Here is a 26,553-nt window from a genome sequence, read left to right on the forward strand (position 1 = left end):
TGAGCATTTTTTCTACCTGTCTTTCATAGTCTTGTTTGAGCATTATTTTAAAATGTACATACCTTTAGGTGAAGCTTACTAACAGGATGCTTTCTGAACTCCTAAATATTTTGCAAGTAGATGAATATAAATACCTGAGATGTTGATGTTTGGGCCTTGTTTATGCTAGTTGTGGTTTGTTTTTTTTTTTCTAGGTCTGGGGTTTTTTTTATTTTACTTTCAAGCTGCAGACTTCTGTCAGCCCGTAAGGAACATACCATTATGCATACTCTATAATTATGTACACTTTAATTTCCTTTTTGCAGGTTGGTGAAGATGGTCTTCAGATATGTGTCGAGATATGTGGATGTGCCCTACAGTTGGACCTCCATGAAGATCCCAATATGAAAAGTCTTATTTATAAAGCAATTGCTCATTTTCTGCCAAATGACTTAGAGATCCTCAGAATTTGTGCTCTTTCAGTCTTTTTTCTTGAGCGCACCTTGGAATCTTACTACACTGTTGAACATTTATACAAATGTGCAGATGAAGAATACAATGAGTGCACTAGTTCTGTTCAAAACCGTGTACGTTTTGAATTGCTTCCAATTTTGAAAAAAGGTTTGTTTTTTGATCCTGAGTTTTGGAATTTCTTGATGATCAAGCAGAATTGTTTAGCATTATTGGGGGATAAAGCCTTCATTGGCTCAAGCGAAAGTACACTGGAAAACTCTACTGCAAATACAGAGAAGATAACCGAGTATAGGGCTGTGAGTGAGGAACGTGTCTGTTTAACAGATGTAAGCAATGGGGAGCTTGACCGTGAAGACCTCTCTGAAGCCCAGTCCAAAGGTAATGCCAAACAGAACCATGAAGCTCTTGAGGCATCAGAAATGTTGGATCAAACTGTACCAAGGCACCGCTGCGTGATATGCAACAAGGAATTTCTTGGTGGTCACATCGTGAAACATGCACAAGCTCATCAAAAAAAGGGCAGTTTTTCCTGTGTACTTTGCACCAGAAAGTTCAGGCAAAAAGGACTTATGCTGAAGCACTTAAGGAATCATGTCAGGAAGATAGAAAGGCAACATCTTGCTGCAGTTCTTGAGGCTGGTCAGCAGGCTCCTGCTCTTAATGAACTAGAATGTTCTGATGTTTCTGCATCTCTTGAAAACGGGAATTCTGATGGTTCCAAAGATAATGAACCAGAGACTGCAATAGCTCCAAGTGCTGACCAAGTGGTCCAAGTGGAGAAGGAGAGTGCAGAACAGGTATTTGATGCGGTGGAGAACCATCTAAGTGACCAGGATGATGCTACTGAAAATAGTAGTGACAGCTGTTTTAATAATGTTCCTGATGCTTTAAGTACAGAAAGTTTGCCAGAAGATGACGACAGCTCCAATAAAGAGTCACCTATTCTGCATAAAGTGAATGGAGCTTTTTGCCCTCAAAAAGACATTGATGGTATGGACGAGGAAGGAACCTTTAAGTGTCCTGCTAATGGTTGTGCTAGAGTGTTTAAAAAGATAAGATTCCTCAATAAACACGCAAGAAAAGCTCATCCAACTGATTTGAAGGTGCAGCAGCATATAATGAAATGGAATAAAGGAAAATGTCGATTCTGCCAGAGAAAATTTGCTGATTCCCAACATTTTATAGACCACCTGAAGAGACATGTGTATCCAAACGTTTACTTTTGTTTACACTTTAATTGTAATCAGAGATTTAAGCTGTCAACTGAGCTTGCAGAACATACAAAAAGTCATAGCGCTTTTAAAGCTCAATGCAATTTTGCAGAGTGCTGTGAGCTATTTGAGGAGCTCCCTTTGCTGTATGAACATGAGGCTCAGCATTATTTAAATAAAACACCAGAATGTTCAGAAGATGCAAGTGAAAAGGATTCTTCAGATGATCCTTCAGAACTTTGTAGTTACCAAGATGATGATGAATCTATTACTGAAAAAGAAACTGTAGATTTACCAATTCCAACTTGGAAGTCAAGGAGGGATTCTACAGAACCAAAGACATATATTCAAAGTGTTGAGAAGAAAGCAAATAACTTAATTCATAATGGAAATGAAAGTTCATCTGAGAGTAGTGTAACAGTTTTAAGTGTGATAGACCAAAAGACACCTGTGTTACAGCCAAATTCTGAAAACTGTAATGTTGTTAGTGACCAACTAGTCAATGGGCACAGTGACCTAGATCAGACATCAAAGTCATCAGAAATACCTTTGGACAGAGTGGCAGATGAAACAAGGACAGAAAATGGGTCAGTGTTACCAGTTTTACAGAATTGTCATGATGTATCGCAAAACAATGCTCCTGCCTTGCAATTACCTTCTAAACCAAATCAGACAACAGAGAACACTTCATATGGTGTCATCTTAACAAAACCGTATGTTAGACCATTGCCTCCAAGTTATCTTGATGAACGATACATTAGCATGCCAAAACGTAGAAAAATTTTGACTGATGAAGTAGATGCTAATTCTGAACAAGATCAATTTTGTAGCAAATCAACAGAAAGATTTAGATGTGGCAAATGCTTGACCATCTACTGTAATTCAGAAGCACTTGAGGCTCACCTTGCACAAAAGAAGTGTCAGACGCTCTTTGGATTCGATTCAGATGATGAAAGTAAGTCTTACAGTCCCTCTGTGTTGGTTTGTTTGGAGGTAAATACCAACCAGAAAACGGTCTTTGAAAACAGGCAACCTGATGGAATAGATAAGACAGACGCAACTTCTGAGCAATTGTAGTATGCTAGAACTTAGACAATAAATCACAATACCGTGCTGAAGTTGGAAGTTCAAATTGGACATGCTGTGTAGAATAAGAAAGAGGTGGTGAGAATTGGTAGGCAACTCTAACAGAAAAGACTTCTTGTAAAACAGAGGGGGGGGGTAATTCAATCTGTCATTCCTTGCACGTGTGAAACTAAACATGTTGAAAAACGTAAGTAGTGTTCTAGATTAAAGATTTATTTACATTGGTTAGTCTTAATGCTGATTCTATTTTTTTTACAGGTGCCTGATTCAATGTTGTAGGAAAATGTATCAAACGAGGAGTGGTGTAAGAAAACACTACATGAAGAAGCATCAGTTCGTTTCCCAGTTGGCCTTAATCATAAAGCAGTCTCAAATTACTAAAGAAAAACATGACCTTGATAAAGACAAAGCACATTTTCTAGACAAAACTCACAGAGGAATAGTAGGAGCTCTTCAGGTCTTGAGTCCAGGAAGGTTGCTAAAAAAAAAAAAAAATGCCCAAAGTACCAGTTATCCAAAAAGCCACATTCATTCTGAATGTGTGATTGAAGCTTAGCGGCACAGTCTTTCTAGCATGAAGTTTTAAGGAAAACAAGGCGTACAGTTGAGCAGGCAGAGAAAGCAGAGGTGTTAATTGCCTTACAGAAATAAAAACAGCCAATTCTGAAAGCTGCTTTAGTTGGAAAATGTGTGGTTAAAGGCTATTGATCCATACAGCTGGGAAGGAATCATTCAAGAAAGTGTTACATTATTATAACATGGATAAGAAATGCATAGAGGAACCATGCATTCTTTTTTCACAGTCTGAGTATGCGATTCCATTATCTGCTCAAAAGCATGTAGCTCATTTAATAAACTTATACTCAGAATCCAAAAAGAGGAATGTAGAAAGAAATCTAAGATGGATGGAATACTTGAATAGCCAGAAACTTGAAGTACAAAGCGTGCAGGAAAAAGTGAGTGGATTTGATATGAGGTGTGAAAGTCATGCCCAGCAGACATCAGATGTGTGCAAGGGAAGCCCTTTTCAAGGCTATGGTAAACGTATGTTAGGAGTGTCCTGTGAAACATCTGTTGTAGGTGTGGGAAGACTAACACGAGCAGAGCATGCACAGATTGTGTGGGTAAGAGGCAGACTGAAACAAACACAATGTGAAAGGGGTTAAGCTTGCATTACAGGACAGAGTTAAACTAATTTTACGGAAATACAGAGGTCCTTCAGCTGTTGGTATGACTGAAAAGAACTTGAGATGACTTCCCGTTTAAAAAAGAAAAAGTTGGGGTTTTTTAAAAAGAAGAAAAGGCACACAAAAGCAGAGCACATGTCAAATTGGAAAAAGAAGATGAGGAAGAGCCTGTTTCACGTATGGGATATTGCTTAATGGTGGTAGGTCACAACTCAGTACTGTAACTCCATGTTTAGTATCGACTCAATCTGAAGACACATTACGACCCTATCTAGCAGCGTCTCTTGAAAAGATAACCTTCCCCAGAAGTTAGTGAAGGAGTTGGACTTAAATGTTAAGCACTTTATCCAAAATTCACTGTTGACAGACACAATTAGAATGTGAAGACAGGAAATTTGAGTAATTCAGCTCTATATGTAACATTGAAATACAGGACATTTGGAAACCAAAACAATGCTGTTGTGGTTTTTGGTCTTCCCACCCCAAACAGAGGTGTGGCAAACATGCACATTGTCTAATTACTGTGCTCATTTATCCTCTGGTTTATCTTACAATGTCTTGCCACCTGAAAATGTTTTATTTCAGATCCTGTTCTGAGCGGGTAGCTGAAAATTTTGGGATTGTGGGCACGGAAGGTGTAGTGGTGAAAACTGGTGCGTACAGATGGAGTCATCACGGAAATGTAGGACGGCAAAGACCAACTGTTCCTGCTCAGCTAGTTTGCTTACTGAATAGTTCATCACAATGCATGTATGGCATAATAAGATGATCAACTTGCTTAAATCAACAGATATGTAAAAACTAAGGAGTAAAAAAATCAAGAGGTACATAAAAAAAATCTGTTCGTTGTAGCAGTGACTCACGCTTTTAGACCAAAGGGTTTCCTTGTAAAAGAGGCTGTTAAGTAGTTCTGGAACTTAATAGTTCAGTAATGCCTCTGCTAATAATCCTCTGTGAAATTAAACAGATATTTGCATTAATTCTGCTTACTTTTTCCCTGATGGGAGGTAAAACCAACACAACTTCAAAGTCATACTCCTTTGAATGCTAGAAAAATTTTGCCTTAACTTTGAGTTGGATTAATGTAAGAGGTTATAAAATTATGATCACAGGTATGTGTGCATTACATTAATAGTGATGACTAGCCCACTTTCAGAGCTTTGTATGATATTTGAGGCACCAAAGAATTTTTTTTGCAGTTGCAAAAGAGCTGTTTTAAATGCATCATTCATTATATATACACACTATGTATATACACACATATATAAATACATTAAAAGTTTTTAAACCTAAAATTAATGGGGACCTTGTCAGCCAAATGCACTTTCACGTTTTTTGCTTTCAAGTTACTGACTAATTTTTAAGGACCCAGTTATCTTGAATGTTCCAGGCTCCCCTTTCTTTGCTTAACATTGTTAATCTAGTTAAATTTGCTTAAATATATTTGGAAAAAAAAAAAAAGTTAATTTTAAAGTATTACAGTTTTAAAAATCAGAAAAATCTATCAATAAATATGACAAAAAATGTTTATGTGAAGTCTTTTAAATGTACCTTTAATCTTTGGTGCTTTTTTGCCTTTTCCTGAAGCTTCATGTGTTTGAAGATGCTTTAAAAACATCGAGACTTCTATTTTCTTTGGTTTAAGTGTGTAGATAAATGCATCTATGTACATGCATAAACTGTGACCATAATTTTTTGTACCTGCATTAAACTTATTTTTGTTCAAAGATTCTTTTCTTGGACACGACCATTTGTTTATACCATGTGTTCAGCATATACACTTTGGAGAAATGGAAAACTGAATTCTTACGTAGGTGAATATTAGCATCACCCAGCACCTATGAGAAATGTACCAATTTGACTTAAATTTCCGAGTGGGTGGTAACATTTTTGGTTTAACGATTTTTATTTGAAAAGATATTGCATTTTCTTTAAACTACTCTCTGATACCTGTTGGTATTCTCAGGTAGTTGCAGTATTAAGCAACTTTAATTAGGAGCAAAAAGATACATGTAACGTGTGAGGGTTAATTCTACATGCTTTTTAAGGATTCTTTAGTATGCTGAGTATTACCCTGTACTAAGCCTGCGACTTCTAGGGCTGAAAAGGATTCCAAATCTAGAACTGAAAGGTTTTTTTCCCAGTCATTAAGCATTGTGTGATATAATTGGAAATACTTGTTCACGATGTATCACTTTGATTCAATAAATACTGAAGTCCATGTGTAATGTAAGCATGGGAATGTCTTAAAGCTGCCTGAAGTTATACATGAACTTACGAGCTTTGTTGGATCAAAGTTTGTGCATTTCATGGCTGATAATTGTATTCTAATAACGTTCCTCTAGGTGGCTGTATCTTGAGTTTAGGTTTTCCTTTGAAGACTGTCTGCTCTAACCCAATCACAGTTCACTGTAAAGGTCATGTAAGTTCTGATTTTCCAAGAGTTGCCGCTTGCTGGGCACCTTTAACAAAAACAGAAGTACTGAAAGTAGGTTGAAAGTGGTCATATCTGTGGGGAAGGGTCACTGGTACTTTGGTTAATTAGCCATATTCATTAAAACTATATAAATTGTATAGTTTGGGTAATTTATAACATTAAACTTTGTGATTTTAATATCACATTGAGGGTTCAGCTGTACTCATTTCTTTTTATTGTTTAACACCAGTGGTATGGACAAAATGCTCAAAGGAGGTGGTAGTGTTACTATTTTCTTAATTTATTTGGTACTGTATAACACCTTTCTGATTAAATGCAGTGTATGCATTTTGGGACTCTGTTAATTTGTAAAAGTTGTTACAGGTTCAGCAAGAAAGAAAATTTGTGCTTCCTTGTTGAATGTTAAATTATTTTACTTTGCATTTTATATAAGAGTACAAATTAAAACTGAGCCATCAAACTGCAATAAATCAACAGTAGTGTTTCATTTTAAAAACTTTTTTGTACTGTACATAGATTTGTTCAATAAAACATTGTCTTTGTTGTTGATAGAAATTGATCTTGTCTTTTGGGGAATCACTCTGAAAACACTGTAGTAATGTTTATAGTTACTGTGTTGTGTTTGGTATATGATTGTGGCACAGCACCTGTGTAAAGCTGCCGGGTCTTGATGTTCCAGTTCTGTGGATATTTGGATTTGAATAGATGAAATCTATTTAAGTGTATCCAAGAATACCCAGGATTACCAAGGAGATTAAAACAGAAATCCTGTCTTTTTTTTTTCCCCTTCCCCTTTTTCTTCCTTCCAGCTAATTATCTACCTGCTTTTGTATATTTGGGATCTGTTAGCTAAATAAGTCTTCAAAAAGCCATAGTGTTATTACAGATTCTGTACAAATAGATAACTGCTGAAGAGAGAAGCATGCCTATGTGTGAGGGAGAGGAATAGCTTTTTTGGTCGTCAGTCTGAGATGGGTGAAGAACACAACTACTGCAGAAAAAGCTTCAATCAGTGTTGGGACCTTAGACACCCAGCAGTCCACTCCCCAGGTTTGAGTGGCTCTAAACATCTTCAAAACGCTGGCAGATTGAAGATCATATGTTCAAATAGCCACGTGCACTGGGAACTCTGTAATTAGTGCATATATACCTGTAACTTACAAGCACCATGTATTGTTCAGATTATGATACACTCCTTGATAAAGGGAATCCGTCGGAACGCGAGGGGAAATAGGAATCTGCTCAGTGGCCAGCCCAGATCTCGGGGCAGGACAGGCCTGTGAAGTTTCTGACCTGGTAACAGAGGGCTCGTGTAGTGTTTTTTAACACGCGTACAGAGAAGGGCGTAAGGCTGGAAGGGCAGAGATGGAGGCAGTGGTGGTCAGAAGGAATATATTACAGCTTGCAAGGGAAGGCCGAACATGGTGTTTAAAATGAACATGGGTCTGGAGATTTCTTTAATGGTTTGTATGTTGTTGACCCCTGGGGGACAATGACTTCAAAACACGGTGAATGTTAACCGATCTAAAGCTATTGTGTAGGGCTTGAAAGTGGAACTAGTTGCCACAAATAGGTCTGGATGCAGCAGTTTTAAGGAAGTTCTGCTTCTAGTTGTGTTTGTCTTTCTCCAGCATAAAATTGTGAGAGTTCTCCAGCGACCCTGCGTTTCAAGTACTAAACGCTGCCCTAAACCTCTTAAGAAGATTGGTTGGCACGAGTATATAGAGCTGAGCCTCAGTTGTTGCACTTTGAGCTTCGTGTTTGTTTCTGATCATGCTGCTAATGGAGATAGTAACCTCTAGTGTGATACACTTGCTTCCATTGTTTTGTTTAGTCCCCTTGATTGAATGCTGTAGTCCAGAGATAAAGACAGTGTCATTGCGTTTTCTTTTGCTTCAAAAAGTTCAATACTATCATCTGAAAATGCTGGATTATTTAGATTTATTATTCAGAGCCCTGTAAATTCTTATAGTTCTTTGATCGCAGATTTTGACTGTCTTCTGCCAAATTTTGAATGGTGGATTTTTTTTTGTCTAACTTTTGACTTCAAACTTGCCTTTATTTTCTACTTTGTATAATTTCGATAAGGTCCTTGCATGAGAAAGTTACTAAGTTTGGACACAAGGCTAAGGGTTCTTAAATCTCTGGTACCATGGCATATGCACTTTGCAGGCAAAATATTTATCAAAATGGCAATGTATACATAAATTCATTGTAAAGTACATTAACATACCAAATGTAAACTTTTATGCCCTAGATATTGTTTTAATTCCTTTGACATGTTAACGTTTCAGGCAGAAATAACAATTTCTCAGTAGAACTGTAGCCGAATGCAGCGTTGTAAGTTTTCTCATCAGTGGCCTCCTTCACAACAGGTTAGTGTGGCTGGTAAATGGCACAGGAAAAGTTTGGTGTCCAGTGATAAATAGCTGGGTTGTGCAGACCAGCTACTTAGCTTTGAGGCCAAAGGGAGGCTGGGGTGCCTGGATGAATGAAGCACCCAAGAGTCAGAAGTGACTTGATAGACCAAAGGGGTCCACATAATTTTAAGACAAATGCCAACTTTGAGGTTGTTTGGTATATAGAGGATTTTTAATACTTGAATTTTTTATGCTGAAAGCTGAAAAAAATCATACTGGGAACAATTTTTTTCTGATTTTTAGAATTAGGTAAGGAAAAAATTTAACAGGAAAACCAGGGGAAAAAAATATGTAAGGAAAAACATTTAACAAAAAATGATGGCAGGTAGGAGGTATAAAATACCAGTTCAAGGTTATGAAATCAAATTGAATGGGAGGTACAGTTAAACTGAATATACTTCATATGGTAGCTTGCTACTGTTGTCAGTTTTCGTAATACATTCTTTCAGGCTGTACATGTCATCTTTGTCTACCAGCATAATCAACCCTATATAAGCTAACTTGTTGGAAAATTTAGTGTAGGATAGCAGTGGTAAAATGAGTTAATGCAACGGCCAGTGTCATTTAAGTATGTAAATGTCCTTAAGTTGTTACAGCTTATGACTGTGCCCACCTATAAAACAGCTACTTCTACAGATGACTGTAAAATTTACATGTTTGCTTTTGTTGTTGTCAGTAATTTCTCATTTATTTTGCTTAGCTTTTGAAGGAAGGGAAAAAAAGTGTAACTGATATTTCAGTTAAGGTCAGTTCCTGCCAATCCAAATAACCTTGGATATATTTTGTGCTGTCTTGCTGGTGGCAGAGCAGTGCCTATGGGACTTAGAGCAGTACCTAACACTGCCTGAAGGTATATTCCTATGTATCAATATAATTAAATCCAGTACTTTCTGTCTCAGTGCCTGACTTCTGCACTGTGCTCCTGGAAATAAAAGGATGGTTGACTTTTTAGGGATATAATTTGCAGTAAATAAAATTATGAATAGGGCAGGGAGGAAAGGACAAAGGGAGAGGATCACTTGTAGTGACTCCTTAAATTACGACTGCAGTTTAATGTTACAAGAGTTCTATTTATCTTTTGTTTATATAGGGTAATAATTTTCCTCTTTCTTCCCCTTTAGGAATTCCAGTTTGTCTTCCTTGTCAATGATCAAAGTCAATTTTGAAAATTTGAATAAAAACTCTAGGGAATTCTGAGGTATGGGAAAGACAAAAAAAAAATAAAACCTATTTCTAATATTTTCTTCTTTTCCCCCCACCAGCTCCAAAGGGGAAGCACTTAAAAGGTATAGGAATAAACCTACAGAAAATCCTGGCTTTCGTTTGAAATAAGAAAGGGGAGGGAGAGGAAGAAATCAGTTATGAACATTGAAGAGGCTCTCCAATCTCTCTGATGACAACGAACTTTTCTTTCAGAATTAATGGGTATATAACCATTCCACAGCATCTTGAGAAAAAAAAAATCATTGAAAACACAGCAAACATCTCAAAATAATATAATTTTTTAAATGGTATCTTTATTTTTTTCTTCCTGAGTTCTAGAATATTGTTAGCTGTTATTCCCCCAAAGGCTGCTAATCTAAACAGGTTTACTGAAACATAAAACAAAATGAAAGGTCATTTATATTTCTTGGCTGCATTTTCTCATTTTAAGCTTGCAGGGTTAATTTCAAGAAATTCAAGATTTCAGCAGCAAAATTACCTGGGTGTCATGTAGGTGGTCTCATTTTTCATGAACCAATCTTGCTGTGTAAACTAATAGGTATATGCAGAATTCTGCACGGCATATTGTGGTGGAAGATCGTGCTTTTACATGAAGGACTGGTCTTACAGAATGTGTAAGAGCTGTATGGCAGGGGCATGTGTGCTATAGGTGAGGCTGATCTTGTCAACAGAAGCTGTTACATGCTGCTCTAGCTGCGTAAAGAGCATTAAATCAGTGTAGACATGAGGAGGGTATTTGGCATGGCAGACAGTAAGCATTATTGTGTTGAATCCTTCCAGATGCTATAGGACTGAAAGGCTTAAAATTCATGAGCAAAATTGGTTCAGCTGTTTATTTTGCATTCATTGCTCTAGCTCAAGAGAACAGCTGTTACTCTAGCTGAATATGTATTGGTTTTCCTTCTGATGAACCTGGGAGATCTGCATGGAAATTTTTTTAGACCTCAAAGAAGAAATCATCTGAAACAAATCTATGTAACATGGGGAGTAGGGATGTGTTCTGTGTTCATGTAAGTGTTTTGTCTTAGGCTTACAGGATCTTGAGGGCAGGCATTCATTACTACAGATCTGAGCAGAGCCTACCATAAAGAACTGTTCAGTTATTTTGTCACCTCTTGGCACAAAAACATCACCTGAGCAACTGTCTGCGTATCCTTGCAGAATCTAGGTCTTTCTGTTTCTGAAACCACAGGCAGCTTTAGCACCGAAGGTGGATTCCTTATGCTACCTGTATTAAAACATGAGTTTGGAGTGCCTGCTTTTACTTGCTTTACATTGCACCTGCATTTTTCTCAGCACCAGCCCTCATGTAGCGTATGGTCTTTAGCTCAACTGATGCTTCTGCTCTTGGGTTTTTCCTTTTTTGTTCATCTTTCCTCCTTTTCTCTCCCTAACCCATTGCTGTAGTTTAGGCTGGAAAGGCCACACAGCCACTTGTTCACCATCCTCCATCCCCTGGGGATAAGAGAATTAAAAAGGAAAAGAGAAGGAGACCTGTGGGTTGAAATAAGAACAATTTCATACTACTACTGATAATAATATATGACTATAAATATGTATAATGATAATATATACAAACAAGTGATGCACAGTGTAATTGTTCACCACCTTGTGACCAAGGCCCGTCCCATCCTGGACTAATGATCTCAAAACAGATAAATCTCGACAGTGCAATCCCAGACAAGTGAGAGGCCGGAAAAGAGAGAGCACTCAGAGAGAGAGCCCCAGAAGAGCAAAAGCCCTTCGTTAACAGTCAGCCCTCATCTAGATACTGGGCATGACGCTGCATGATGTCAAATACTTCATTGGCCAATTTGACCCTCAATCCTAAGTTTAAATTAAAATCATAAGGGCAGGTGTGGACCCTCCGTCCTGGCCATGCTCCCCCCCAGCCTGTTGTGCTCCAGCACACTGGCAAGAACATGGGAAGCTGAAAAGTCTTGGAAAACTCAGTTCCAACTACAGACATCAGTGCGCTGTCAACATTCTTCTCATAACACATCTCAGTCTAAAATCAAATCACAGAGCTCTTCTAGCTGCTAAAAAGAGAAACTAATTCTACCCCAGCTGAAACCAGGACACCCATAAAGTTACCATCATTGTTTTTTCTGCCTGTGACTGAGAAAAGGCTGCCAAGTGGAGAAGTAGCACAAGGTTCAAGCCTCGCATGTAGCAGAAAAGCAGCTTTGGCTGATAGAACTTTCTTTCCTTAGGCAGGTGTCGTGGGTTAGGCCGCTCCGGCAACCAAACTGCCCCCCCCACAGTCGTTCACTCACCCTCCCCCAGCCCCAGGGATGAGGGAGAGAATTAAAGGATAAATGGGATACCCATGGGTTGAGATAAGAACAATTTAATACAGATGATTTAATACACAGTGTAGATGCTCACCGCCCCCTCTTATCCGCAGCCCGTCTCGTCCCGAAGCTGCAATCCCGGAGGAACGCGAGGCCCCGAAATAGAGAAGGGCAGAGAGAGAGAGAGTACTCCGAGAGTGGGAGTGCTGGGAGAGAGAGAAAAAAAAGGCAATAGAGCAAAAGCGCAGAAGAGCGGAGCAGTGAAAGGGCCAAAGCGCAAAAGCCCTTCTTTCTGGCTGCCCCTCACTTTTATGCTGGGCATGACGCTGCATGATATGGAATACTAATTGGCCAGTTTGGCCCTCAATCTTAAGTCCAAGTACAAATCGTAAGGAGAGTCATGGACCCCTTGTCCTGGCTATGCTCCCCCCTTATCCTGTTGTGCTCCTGCACACTGGCAAGAACACAGCAAGCTGAAAAGTCCTTGAGACCTCAGTGCCAACTATAAACATCACCTTGCTATCAACATTCTTCTCAGAGCGAGCCTCTGAGTAAAACCGAAACACGGAGCTCTTCTAGCTGCTAAAAAGAAGAGCTAACTCTGTCCCAGCTAAAACCAGGACAGCAGGTGCTGTGCTGTCAGATTTCCTACTCTTGCAGACGTGTAACTTGCTTGGTGTTATTGCTGAAGGTGCCCAACAGCTCCTGCAGTCACAAGTGAAAGGCTTACTCAACACCACAGTGCTTGCATCTCAGATACTCAAAGATCAGTCAGTCCAGCTGAAGTGACTACTGTAGATGTTACCACAGCTTGAGGCCTATCAGTAAACTTCCAAAGGCTCTTAATATTCCTTCTCTCTTACTTCTTCCTCCTTCATGGCAGTCCAGTGGAGTTCCCACCAACTGGAAAAGGAGAAACACAGCCCCCTGTTTTAAAAAGGGAAAAAAAAGAAGACCTGGGAACTACAGGCCAATCAGTCTCACCTCTGTGCCTGGCAAGATTGTGGAGCAGATCCTCCTGGAAACTATGCTAAGGCACATGGAATATAAGGAGGTGATTGGTGACAGCCAACATGGCTTCACTAAGGGCGAATCCTGCCTGACTAATCTGGTGGCCTTCTACAATAGGGTTACAGCATTAGTGGATAGGGGAAAAGCAACTGACATCACCTACCTGGACTTATCCAAAGCGTTTGACACTGTCCAACATGACATCCTTGTCTCTAAATTGGCGAGATGTGGATGTGATGGATGAACTATTCAGTGGATAAGGAGTTGGCTGGATGGTCGCACTCAAAGCGTTGCGATCAATGGCTCAATGTCCAAGTGGAGACCAGTGACAAGTGGTGTTCCTCAGGGGTCAGTACTGGGGCCAGTGTTGTTTAGCATCTTTGTCGGCAACATGGACAGTGGAATCGACTGCACCCTCAGCGAGTTTGCTGATGACACCAAGCTGTGTGGTGCTGTGGACACGCTGGAGGGAAGGGATGCCATCCAGAGGGACCTTGACAGGCTGGAGAGATGGGCCTGTGAGAACCTCATGAAGTTCAACAAGGTCAAGTGCAAGGTCCCGCACATGAGTCGGGGCAATCCCATGCACAAGTACAGGCTGGGCGGAGAATGAATTGAGAGCAGCCCTGAGGAGAAGGACTTGAGGGTGCTGGTGGATGAAAAGCTCAGCATGAGCCGGCAATGTGCGCTTGCAGCCCACAAAGCCGACCATATTCTGGCCTGCATCCAAAGAAGCGTGGCCAGCAGGTCCAGGGAGCTTCTATTCTGCTCTCATGAGACCCCACCTGGAGTACTGCATTCAGCTACAGGGTCTCCAACACAAGAAGGACATGAACCTGTTGGAGCGGGTCTAGAGGAGGGCCACGAAGATGATCCGAGGCCTGGAGCACCTCTGCTATGAAGACAGGCTGAGAAAGTTGGGGCTGTTCAGCCTGGAGAAGAGAAGGCTCCGGGGTGATCTTATAGCAGCCTTCCAGTACTTAAAGGGGGCCTACAGGAAAGCTGGAGAGGGACTTTTTACAAGGGTGTGTAGTGATAGGACAAGGGGCAATGGATTTAAGCTGAAAGAGGGGAGATTTCGATTAGATATAAGGAAGAAATTTTTTATATTGAGAGTGGTGAGGCACTGGAACAGGTTGCCCAGAGAAGTTGTAGATGCCCCATCCCTGGAAGTGTTCAAGGCCAGGTTGGATGAGGCTTTGGGCAACCTGGTGTAGTGGAGGATTTCCCTGCCCATGGCAGGGGGGTTGGCACTAGATGATCTTTAAGGTTGCTTCCAACCCAAACCATTCTATGATTCTATGAGCATCAAGTACATCTGCCTGACCTCAGCAGGAGTGCAGAGCCATTCCCAAGGATGTGATGGTGCCACTGTGCACAGCCGTATCCTGCTGGGAGCCTGGTTTGTGTAAGGCCTCCCTTGCTGGGCAGGCTGTGACCGCGGAGAGCTGCTTGGAAATACTGAGACTGGATGCATTGGCTCTGTGTCAACGACGAAAAACCATCATCAAAGCAAACAGTTGTGTGAGATTCACTTTCCGTTCTCCTTTGCGTGGTCCGCTGGGCTTGCGGATGCCCAGGAGGGGAAGTCACCGCACCCCTGGGGCCAGCGGTGCGGGGCAGGCGGGGGCAGGGCACTTTGTAGCAGCGCCGTGCTGGCTTAAGGGGCAGGGGAAGAAAATCTGCATGACAGCTTCCCGATGTGATGGAAGGGAAGAGTGCTACTTAATCGTGAACTCTTCATGTATACGATGTATACATTTAAGTTCACTTCCCTGTGGCTGTCCTCCAGCCGCGGGCCGGGCTGCAGCCATCCAGTCCTGCCCTGCCTGGCCCTTGTGCTCCACAGGCAGCTCCCAGGGCCGGGGCACGCAACCCGGGAGAGGTTTCCCTCGCTGCCGGGAGGAGGCTGGGGCGGCCCGGCTTCGCCGCTCCTCCCGCCGGCGGTGCCGGCTCCCGGGCGGAACCTCAGAGCCCGCCGCTGTTTCCCGCCGGCGCCTATCGGCCGCGGCGCCGGTGCTGCTCGGAGCGCCGGGCAGGAAGCTGCCGCTGCTGAGGAGTTCGGTCCGGAAAGCGGCGGCGCCCCTGGCCCCGGCGGGCCGGATCGGATCGGGCCGGGCGATGGCATCGCTGGGGCTGAGCGAGCGGGAGCAGGCGGGATGCCGCGCGCTCCTGGAGTTTCTGGAGACGGAGGAGCTGATGGCGCTGACGGACACCGTCACCAACCGCTTGGTGCACCCCGAGAGCCGCCAAGGTGCGCGCAGCCCGCGGCGGGAGCGCCGGCTCCTGCGGCCGCCTTCCCGGCCCGACCGCCCTCCCGGCCGCGGGGCGGGTGTGCCGGAGCCCGTCCCCGTGCCCCCGGGGCCGGGCCGGCTCGGCTCGGCTCACCGAGCGGGGTTTGGGCTGGGGGTTCGCCGCGCCCTGCCCGGTGCGGGGCGTTTCGTGCGGGTGTAGTGCCGGGAGCCTGCTCCTCCGGCGGGCAGCGCCGGGGTTTGCCTGCTCGGAGTGCGGGGTTTCTTGCGGCCGGGGAACTTGCCGAGCCGCTGCTGGGGGCTTGTCGCAGATTTTCAGGTCTCCAGCACTTCTCTCTTATTCCACTCTCCTGGTGAGCTTCGTGCACTGCCGTGTCCCTGCTATGCCCTGCCAGGGTTTAGAAACGTGTTTAAAACCCAAATGTCTCTTGCTGTTTGCATCAAGGAAAGGGACGGAAGGGAAGGGTGCTACTTAAGCATCAAGGACGTTCGCTTTCAGGTTTTGAAAAGGTAAACCACAAGTCAGATACTGATCTGTATGTCCATCCCCCATCGCTTTGCAGATGATGAGATTTGTTCCGTATAATGTAATTTTGTATGAGAGTTACGTGAGGCCACTCAGTATATTGCCCTGAAAATATAGTCGTCCAAAAACCTTGAATGTGCTTCGTGTGGTCAGGTACTCAGACCTGTAAGATTTGCCAAACGCGTTTCTTATGCCTGTAGTTTTTCTTCTTGCTTTTTCAGTCTACTTTTTGCAGTGGTTGTAGGTTAAATTAAAATATATTCTTTTTTTTTTTTAACTTCAGCTGTTAATCTCTTCTTGTTTAAACTTACAGTTTTTATAGGTAACATGTTAAGTACCCAGCTGCAGTTCGGGTGAGAACTGGCTACCACAACCACTTTAAAAGTGAATTTCAGTTTGTCATGGTTCCTAATTTTGCCACAGAGCCTTGTAGCTGATTTTTTTTTTTTTTAATGTTACATTTCAATGCACTGTCATTGTGCTACAATGCATAGTGCTTTCTTACGAACCTAGGATTAGTAACTGTATTAGCTTGGAAATAAAAGATTTAATTTTGTCAGTCTTCAGGATCCTAGATGGAACCTCACTTTCACAAGCTACTGGGTGTTGTCTGAAAAACTGCAAACTTCTAGTACTAGAATTCTTGTTCAGCATAGGAGGAATCAGAGATTACCTTAGTTATCTTCTCTGTCTGCATTTCTGTCAATTTTCTGTTCATGGGAAACATTTGAAAACTTGCATATTCTTCAAAGCAACGATGTATTCTCTGACCAAATCATGTGAACTACCCATTTGATGCAGAAATTAAGACTCATATTTCATATTCAGAAGAACTGTAAAGAAATGGCGTAGGTTAGGGTTGTAATTGTGAGAGAAACAACTGCTAACTTAAATTTCTTTCTTTGCAGAAGCCATTCATGCCATTTTGGTTTACAGCCAAAGTGTAGAAGAACTTTTGAAACGCAGAAAAGTCTATCGAGAAATAATTTTTAAGTATTTGGCAGCACAAGAAATTCCAGTACCTCCTTCCTCTGAGAAACATCTACTCATCGATCGTGTAAAGCAGTACTGGAGTGGGCAGCTCACAACACCTGCCTCAGAGTCAGGGGAGAGAAAACCACACGCAGAGGTGAGCACTGCTTTCTGGAAGACCTGAGGGTGCTTAGAACTGCTTTTGCAGGATAACCAGTGTAAACGTTCTAATGCACATCCAAAGTGTGGCTCTTCACCTGTATTTAGGAAGGTGCTGGATCTCTTTAACGTTTGTTGTTGTTTGTTTGTTTGGTTTTTTTTTAAATTACATCATTTAAAGTCTATGCCAATGTGTCACTTGCAGAGCGCAGTCTTCTGCTCTATCTTGCAAAGTGTATTTGTGCATTTGAACCATAACATGTGGGATGTTCTCCATGCTTTTAATTTTTTAGTTGTACTGTAAGCTAAATTAGAGGGTATTCACAAATAATTCTGTGGATTCAAGGATAACTGAAAACAGCGTTAATGTTACAGAAACCCTGTATTGCCCCTTGTCATTTTTTAATATGGTGGATCTTCTTAAACTTTTGGTATAGATCTGTGATTTCCAGTCATCCTCCAGCCACACCAGGCACTAGTGATTCCACTTGGTAGGGCACATCCCAGAGCAGAGCAAAAAGATGCTGTTGCCTGTAGATCAGAGGGCAAAAGCGTCTGTGGGACTGTGGTCTAAAACGTTACGGGGGCGAGAGGGAGCGAACGGAGAGAAAACTGCCTTTTTGTAAGTGGCCTTGGTCTGCTTCTAGAGATAGTGCAATCAAAGTAACACTGTCTGTGAGCTGTTTTCCTTTTTACATCTTGCAGTTAGAGTGCAGAATGGATTTTAGCAAATTTTTATATAATTGAAATGTAAAGGTTGTAGCAGTGCCAAGTCTGTACCGGTTTTTCCCTTGGTATAAGTAACACCCAATACAGTGTAACTACATGTATTTTGGCAATTACAGGTTATTTTGAAGGTCAAAATTTTGACATTTAGCAAATCCTTGTGATGTAATGAACTTTCACTGTTCGTTAGTCTTGGATCTTTACCATGTAGTTCTAAGTAGCCACCTTGCTCTTTCAAGTGTTGTACTTCTGAGACCTAATGGGCAACAGCCCCACCAGCTGGGCTGTTAGAGCTCTGTAGCTGTCGATAATCTATTGCACTGAGCTTTCTCTCAGGGATTAATTGACAGGAGTTATGATATAGCTGAAAATGGTTTTCAAAACAAATATTTTTGTGCCTGCGTTGGGAAAAAAAATGTTCCTTTTGCAAGAACCCTTTGCCAAGTTGTATGATCGAAGGTAAGTAAATTAAATTCTCCACAGCACTTGAAACACTTTCACAAAGAATGAGAAGTTCAACTGGTTTATCACATACATCTTTCTTTGCCTTTGTTTTCTCTCAATTCTTGTGGCCCTCGCCACTTTGAAGAAACAGGTAACATGAACCTACATAACAATTAGAAATGAATTACAGTTTAGTGTGAAACAAACACAGCATTTCTATATGGAAGTCTCTAAACTTTTCATACTTAATCACTTAATATTTACTTAAAACATACTTAATTTAATACTTACTAGACTTCAATGTTAACAAACTTGTCATTTGATGTACTTCTGAATGTCTTGCTGTCAAGTTGCAAATACTAAGAAGCCCTACAAAATAACTGTACTTTTAATTCTTGTTCAAAAAAGGTGTCACCTTACAGTCAGAGATCATGTATCTTTACATTGGAAAGTTTGGATGATTTTTTTTAAAGTAAAAAATCTTACCTATTGTAAGAGAAAGCAGAGGATAAATAAACTACGTATATACAAATTAAATAGGCTCACAGGACTGTTACTTGAACATTTGATTGTTGCCTTTTACAGTGATGCTTCCTTTAGAGAGAGGTGTCCTCTAAATCAAATGTAGTTTTATAATCAACACAAAAACCTATCTTAAATATCTGGTTGCTAAGCAGCTTGTTTCCTAAATGTTTGTGTTTCAATTTTGCTATTCTTCTACACATAGTTGCAGACATACCAAGAATTCAACAGCAAGGAATAGATTTTTTTCCTAGTTTGACCCATAGTCATATCTAAAAAATCTTAGTGCTTGCTTTGTTGCAGCACATGTTTAGTGATACAACGCTTGGAGTGGTTTGTCACCCTCTTCTGTTTCAATTTTAATAATATGACCGTTGGTTCCTCACTGATACTTGCTTTTGCTACTTACTTGAATTTGGCTTCAAAACTTTATACCCACCACTCTGCTGTCAGTCTCAGCAACCCATCATTAAATGTAAATATTATTTTGAAGTATTTCTTACCCCCCTAACATCTTGGATGTATTTTAGGCATATGTGTTTGTCATGTTCTGTAGAACAAAGAAAAAAGGGCACAAGTGGCTTGTCCATAACTTATGGGGAACTAATGGAAGATGTGTTTTACATAGTTTCATGCTTTCTTTCTCTGACCCATTCTTCTCTAAGGCTTCTAGACAAGAGAAGAATCTTTGACTGAGCCTTTTCAAATTATTCTTTGAAGGTTTGGCTGTCTGCTAGCAATGTTTACTTTGTCTCACTACTTAAAAATACTTTCTCAGCAGATTCAATGTTGAACAAAGGATTTTATGACAGGATGAATGGAGTTGCCTTTATTCCACAAGTAAGCTTATGCTGCTTTGTAAAAATCCCTGCAGCCCTCCTATCCCAATGTCATATTGTCTCGGTCTGTTTTAAGCGATCAGTTGTACGATTAGAAAAGTAACTGAGATTCCTCAAGACTCTTGTTTGTTTGGAGGAGCAAAGGTAAAATAAGTTATGTTTTCTTTTATTTGAGATCTTTTCCTATTAGAAATAGGATGAAGACTACAAACATCACTCATGGAAGTGACCACGCATCTCTCGGATTATTTTTGGCAGTCTTACTGCCAAACAGGGCTAAATTCAGGCACGTGATCTGGTGGAGAAAACGTTCTGGAACGTGTGTCAATTCTTCCTGGATTAGTTGTGCATTTTGTTAGTGTATATTCCACTGACATAGGTAAAATACCTCCATAAATCAGAAGTATTCTGTCAGCTTCAGGTATTAGGATGTGCATATTCAAAAGGTGACTTCCTGATACGTACTATTTGTACTTATCAGCTATATGAGGATGCACAGATCAACACCATTCACCAAACCAAAAGTTACCAAAAAGAAGAGACTGGAGGCAACGTGAAACAGGAAAAACATGTCAATGTAATTGCTTATTTAGAAGCACTCCTTAGTTGATATTGATACGCCTTAGTATGAGATTAACTTTTCAGATTGGGTCTTCTTGTTTTTCTGTAACCTGCTTTTGGAAATGTAAAGGCCAGTGAAAAGTTACTAACCCAGGCACTATTTTACTCAGCAGAAATTTTGTCTCTCAGTGTGAGAATCCTGGTCTCATAGAAGTAGTTCAGAAGTCCTTCCCCTGTCCTTTTTCAGCAGAACCAGGATTTTCTTCTTTGTTTATAAATTGTAGACCAAGACAAAGCTGAAGGACTATTCTAACTGTAATTCAAAGAACCTACCCTGATTCCAAAGATAAGATAATAATGATCTTAAAAATAAATGAGATTTTACTTTGTTTTTCTTCAGGCACTCTGTCTCAGAACCCTTGAAGGAGACTTAGAATGTTTAAAATAAGTATTTACATGATTTTGTGTTGTCCTAAGTGGTAATATCGCATGTTAAGGCTAAATAGTTCTAAGACAAAAATGTGCTTGATTGCAGAGTCATGGAGAGAGACAAAAGCCACCACAAGATGACATTCGTGATCTAGGATCAGAATTCTGTCAATGGTTCTTTGAACTCCTGAATTCTCAACATCCCTTGGGAGTAAAATCTGAAGAAAGATGGGGACCACAGCATTTTTGGGAGGATGCCAGAATGAAGTTCTGTTACAACACATTAGAAAAAAGCATGGAAGAATATGTTGGTGCTGAAATGGTGAGCCTTCGTCTGCTCTCCTTGGTTAAAGAAGAGTATCTTCTATTCAACCCTAATTTACATGCCAATGGACTGAAATGTGCCAGGTCTCCACATGGGTTAGTACTGGTAGCAGTGGCTGGCACGGTGCATAGAGACAACGCTTGTTTGGGCATCTTTGAACTAGTTTTTGGACTCATTAGCTGTCCTGTTAGGGAGAATACCTGGAAAATAAAAGCTGTGAATCTGAAAATAGTTGGACAGAATGCTCTGGAGCATGGGATGCAAACTGAAAAACCCTCCATAAGATATGAGTCAAACCACCTGCAAGAGTTGTATGATGGGAAAGAACTGATTATGGTAGAACCTCAGAAATTCTAAGCAATTCTTTCACAACTCAGTGACTGGGTGAGGGGGAAGTATACAGCACTTGTAGTGCATAGTCAAATATTGAAATGGTTGCAGCCATGCGATGTCTCTTTTTTGAGTCAAATTTGCTGGGTGACAAACTGAGATACAGAGTCTAAAGTGTTAGTACGGGTGATGCTGTTGGGCACCTTTCCAGAGCTAACAAATATTTCAGAGTATTACTTTAGATTTTGTACTGTAGTTAGGAATGGAGTTAGCTTAGTTGTTCTTGGTTACAAAACGTGATTACACTTAAATATGGGTCGGCAGCAGTATGTGATGAACTAGATGACAAGGGGTTCCTGAACTGCAGGTTGCTTCTCTTCAGGTGAGTTTAAACTCTTATCTCGTTTGTAACAGGAAGTCATTGCTTCTGGCTTTTCGAAATTGGGATTGGGGAGTATCCAAATTGGCATCTAAGACCCAAGAAAACCATCTGCCACTTTGAGATGCTGCCATTTATGTTCTAAATGTGGTTCTGTCACTGAACAATACCAGTAGCTTAATGGGACAATGCAGGGTACTTAACATAGTTCAAGTCTTTTTCTCTTTGGGTTAGTTGCTTCCTTCCGTTTTACCTTACGGTTCCGACTTTGTAATGAAAACAGACAAACTCTTTGTTGTTTTGTCTGTGTCCCCAGCCAGACGAATTTGAGATGGTTGCCCAGGCATCCATTTCTAGCACTGTCTTGAATCAAGTAGTTGATTTCATGACTTACAGCAGCACTTTATGAACCAAATGCTTTGATAATTATTTTGTATATACCTACAATGGAGTTTTTAATAGATAAGATGTGATTTTTGTATATTTTCTCAAAAATTTTATCTACTCTGAGCTGCTTTGTTACATTGACTAGAAGTCAATTTGTTAACACTGGGCCGTAACAATGACAGCTGATATTAAATAAATTATCCAATTACTACTTAATAACTGAAGTTATTGTCATTGCAGAAGTTGAATTTTTTTACTTTTTTTTTAACTTATAAGGGATTAGAGGTGGAATAAGATGAAAACTTCTTTTTCCAGAGCTTGCTTGGATTGTGTGTGAGTTTTGGTTTTATTTTATAGCTTCACCAATACAAGCTGTGAAAACGGAAACATTCCTCCTAACATGGGAATGGTTATTTTGGTTTTGATATGTTTGTCAAAGATGACAAATGGTAAAATTATGGGTGAGGGGAAACAAGAATATTCAGGTATGCACAGAACTGATTTTTATGGACAGACTGGATCTCGAGTTCTCTTTAGAAGTTTCTAAAATAATTTATTTTCTAAGCAAAAGTTCAAATACTGTGTTGGAATGTTCTTTCCCAATAAACAGTTGAGTTGTGGGTTCTTCAGCTACTGATGTATAAAAAGAAAAATAAACCCAAATTTAAAAATCAGAAGAAGCCGTTTAGTTTCCTTGTGTATGTTGAGAATGGCATTGGTCTTCAGGTGAGGACAAAAGCCTACCTCAAGGCCTAAAAGGGTGCCTTTTCAACTCTCAGTATGATGGTCTGTAATTCAGCCAAGTATTTTGTCGTTTGCAGAACTGTGCTTTGAAGCTGGCAGCGTAGCTATTAACTTAAGTCAGTGTGTTACATCCGAACATGGCTCAGGGTGTAGTTTCCATTTCTGCTTTAGGGTGATGTGGCACGGGTGGTCCCCTTCCTCCACTCGGGTACCTGTCCGTGTTTCCGTCTTGGGTCAGCAGTTAATGCTTGTGCTAACTCTGAACAGGAGAGAGTGGGGACCGATCCCAGGTAAAACTAGCTCGTTGTCGGGAGCTTTCAGGCCGATGAGCTCCGTAAGGAGGCTGCCCACACAAGTGCTAGTGTCAGCTTGAGGGACAGAGGTGAGGATTTGCTTTTTTGGTCACAGCCTGAATATCTGTGGGATTAAGCAAGTGATCAAGTGGCAGTCTTTGTTAATGCTAACATTCCAACTGTTTATGCTTGGTAACTTCAAAATACGGAGTGCAAGGAGTGTTGTGCTAAATCAGCTTTTTACTAAGGCAGGTACCTAATGAACTTGTTCTTACTCCTTCAGCTCTCCTACTCAAAGCGTGCAAGAGAATGTTAAATGGTGACAGCTTTGTGATCTCTGCATAGATGCCTGTTCCGTTTCAGAGTGGAGTAGGTGCTGTATGATTTACTGATGACCTGTTGGTGCAGTTGCTGCTCTTGCATTGTCGATCGGGCTGTTAAGAATCTGCATACATTAGCCTGTGCTCCTTAGCTGCTGAATGGTAACTGATTTTTGCAGCAGCTCATTTTGGTGTGTGCTTATGGGTTACCTCAAATTGTAGTTACCAAGGAGCAGCTGGTATCAGCAGTTGATGAGCAGCTAATGGCTGCTGATGAGCCGTCACCATCCTGCAAAATGCAGGAAACAATGTGGTATCTGCTCTTATACAATCTCACCACCTGAATATTTGGTAGGCACTGACAGTCAGCTGATGCTGAGTTACAGTGGTTTTGCAGTTAACTGGTATGACTTTTTATCCTGTGATACACCTTCCTCTTTTTCTCCCGGGCAGGCATTCCCTCTTTCAAAAGCATACTCATCCCTTCTAAATGCATTTTGTTTCCACTTGGAAAGAAAAGGATTCCAGTTTTGTGATGGTTCTTCAGGCTCTTCATCCTGCAAGGAGGCAGAGCTGTGCTTCGAAAGCTGCTGCCTGTTTGCAGTCGATTGTAGGAGAGGCAGAGAGGTGGTGATGCTTCTGCTCTTTGACATTTCACGTTGGTAGAAGTGTGCTTGCTTTGTGCCACGTTGGAGTTGTGAGGTCGTATTTGCAGTACTACACCACAGGATGTCACAGGTATTTTTCTGGTGTTCTGATTATTATTCATAATGTGTATCCTTACTGGGAGTTCAGAATTCAATTTTTGAATCATTGTTGCATTCGGAAATATTTTTGTTGGAAAGTAGAGAAACACTAACTGCAGGGTAAATTTAAAAAGGTACTTTTAGTTTAATCTTGTCTTTAAGGAAGAAGTTAGGACTTGTTTAAACGGAATACAGCCAAAAACCTTTACTTGAAATATGTATGGAAGTGATCTCATCACTCCCTCTAGATGCTGCTGTTCAGAGCTGGAGTAATTTCTAGTTGGTTTCCTTTTGGAAACAATGGCCATCTTAGTTGTATTTAGGAGATTCAGAAAAATTGAAACTTTGTACCACTACTTACTGAAAATGTTTGTCTTGAGTTTTGACTAATAATTTCTTATGTATATCACTACTACTTATGCTGAAATGCTAAATTTATGTTTTCTAGATCTGTCTCTGGAAAGTAATTTGATAGTAAGCAAAATGCTGACTTGCAACAAAGCTGGAGGAACCTGCTGAATTGTATAAATGTTAAACAGTGGAAATCGTGACCCTCTGTTCTAATCAGCCAAACCAGACATTGATTTTTTTGTCTCTGAAGTAGGAAGCTTGAATATCTTAAAGCAATATATGAGCAGAACCTCTGTGATCATCCAGGCCAGCTACCTTACTATAGGTGAGGCTGTGTTGCTTTGGCTGGTCTTGCTTTCCTTATGCAGAGAAGAAAAGTAATCACAAGGAGACCTTACACAGAGCATTAAACGAGTTCTGGCAAGGGACCCTAGAGATCATCTAATCCACCCTCCCTGTCATGGGCAGAGACGCCTCTCAACTAGATCAGGCTACTCAAGGCTCTGTCCAACTTGGCCTTGAACACCTCCAGGGAGGGGGCATCCACAACCTCTCTGGGCAATTTATTCCAAAGTCTTACCACCCTTGTACTAAAGAATTTCTTCCTAAGATCTAATCTAAATCTGTTCTCCTTCAACTTAAACCCATTTCCCCTTGTCCTATCAGTGGACGCTTGTGTAAAAAGTCCCTCCCCAGCCTTCCTGTAGGTTCTCTTCAGGTATTGGAAGGCAGCTATTAGGTCCCCCTGAAGTCTTCTGTTTTCAAGGCTGAACAATCCCAGCTCCCGCAACCTGTCCTTGTAGCAGAGGTGCTCCAGCCCCTGGATCATCTTTGTGGCCCTCCTCTGAACACGCTCCAACAGATCTATGTCTCTCCATTCTATGATTCTATGTCTGTGGTCTAAATATCCAGCAGTGCTCAATGGCATGTTATTTTATCAAGCTTCTAATAGCAACAGAAGAAATGTGTTTTCTTTGGATGCTCACTTCCTCTATGAAATTAATTTTTTAAGCGTATTTAGGAATCTGTAAAAGGTGTCTAATATTCTTTATGTATGTCCTGCTTGCTTAATAATCTGAGGAGGAAATCTTAAGGCTGATGACTTTATTTTATCAAAATACTTACTAGATTGTATTTTTTTTCCCCTCACAAATTGCAAAGGTAGATGAATATGGCCTTTGCAGACTTCAGTGTCTCTCTTAATGTTTCATAATGCATGTATCATTAAGCAAGCTGTCAGTTTGACTGTATTTCCTGCATCCAGTTCCCTGAACTTAAAAAGTTCAGTGCTTATTTCAGGTACTGTTTCAAAAGGTGTAGATTCTTCATTGCTGCTGGAAAGACTACTTCTCATCTGATATTAGCTCTCGTTTATTAGTTCACAAATTTATTGTAATATACTCCGGTGGTGGCTGCAGAAGAAACTATTGAATTGAGGAAAACAATTTGTTCGCAGTTGTGATAGTTTTCTCACCTGAAATGTTTGCAAGCAGTAGTGTGTCTCGCACTGGCTGCAGAGTACCTGCAGTCCTCTTCGTGTATCTTATATATCTTATCCTCGTCGTGTATCTTAATAGAAATCAGGCAGGATAGAAATGACAAAGTTTCTCTGTGAAGCACTCTATGAAAGTGCATGCTCTTAATTCTGTAGGGAGTCTGGAATGCCTTCAGAAGCATATAGGTCTCCTAATTGGTAGCTGTTATTTTGAAATGGGAAGCTAACAGTATGTGGGACACTAAATGCTGGTAAGGATGCTTCTTTGAGCTACGGGTCATACTGGCTTTGCAGGTCAGAAGTAAAGCCTGCTGTAGGAGGTGGGGGCAGGCAGATGACTGCAGGAGGTTCAGCTGTGCTAACCCATCTTCTGCTCCATTGTTTGTACAGATGATTGTGCTTTGGTTTTTTTTCAGAAGAGGCTGCAGGA

The 26,553-nt window shown here is 40.9% G+C and overlaps 2 protein-coding genes across 4 annotated transcripts in view; both read left to right on the plus strand.

Moving 5' to 3' along the window:
• ZNF654 (zinc finger protein 654) overlaps positions 1–6,073 on the plus strand; it is a 36,387-nt gene extending 30,314 nt beyond the window's left edge. For all 3 annotated transcript variants that reach the window (XM_086617364.1, XM_086617357.1, XM_086617371.1), the window contains 2 exons: positions 306–2,619; positions 3,009–6,073. In XM_086617364.1, coding sequence (XP_086473490.1) covers positions 306–2,619; positions 3,009–3,016 — 2,322 coding nt within the window. In that variant the 3' untranslated portion in view covers positions 3,017–6,073. The remainder of the gene's footprint in view (positions 1–305; positions 2,620–3,008) is intronic.
• A 9,371-nt stretch (positions 6,074–15,444) lies between these two features.
• C1H3orf38 (chromosome 1 C3orf38 homolog) lies at positions 15,445–22,718 on the plus strand. The gene is made up of 3 exons (XM_086617382.1): positions 15,445–15,577; positions 17,010–17,230; positions 20,860–22,718. The coding sequence occupies exons 1-3, from the start codon at positions 15,445–15,447 to the stop codon at positions 21,433–21,435; spliced, it is 930 nt and encodes a 309-aa protein (XP_086473508.1). The 3' UTR covers positions 21,436–22,718.
• The last annotated feature ends 3,835 nt before the right edge of the window (positions 22,719–26,553 follow it).

The sequence above is a fragment of the Tauraco erythrolophus genome, chromosome 1 (genome assembly GCF_009769465.1).
Source record: "Tauraco erythrolophus isolate bTauEry1 chromosome 1, bTauEry1.pri, whole genome shotgun sequence".
NCBI classification, from domain to species: Eukaryota; Metazoa; Chordata; class Aves; order Musophagiformes; family Musophagidae; genus Tauraco; species Tauraco erythrolophus.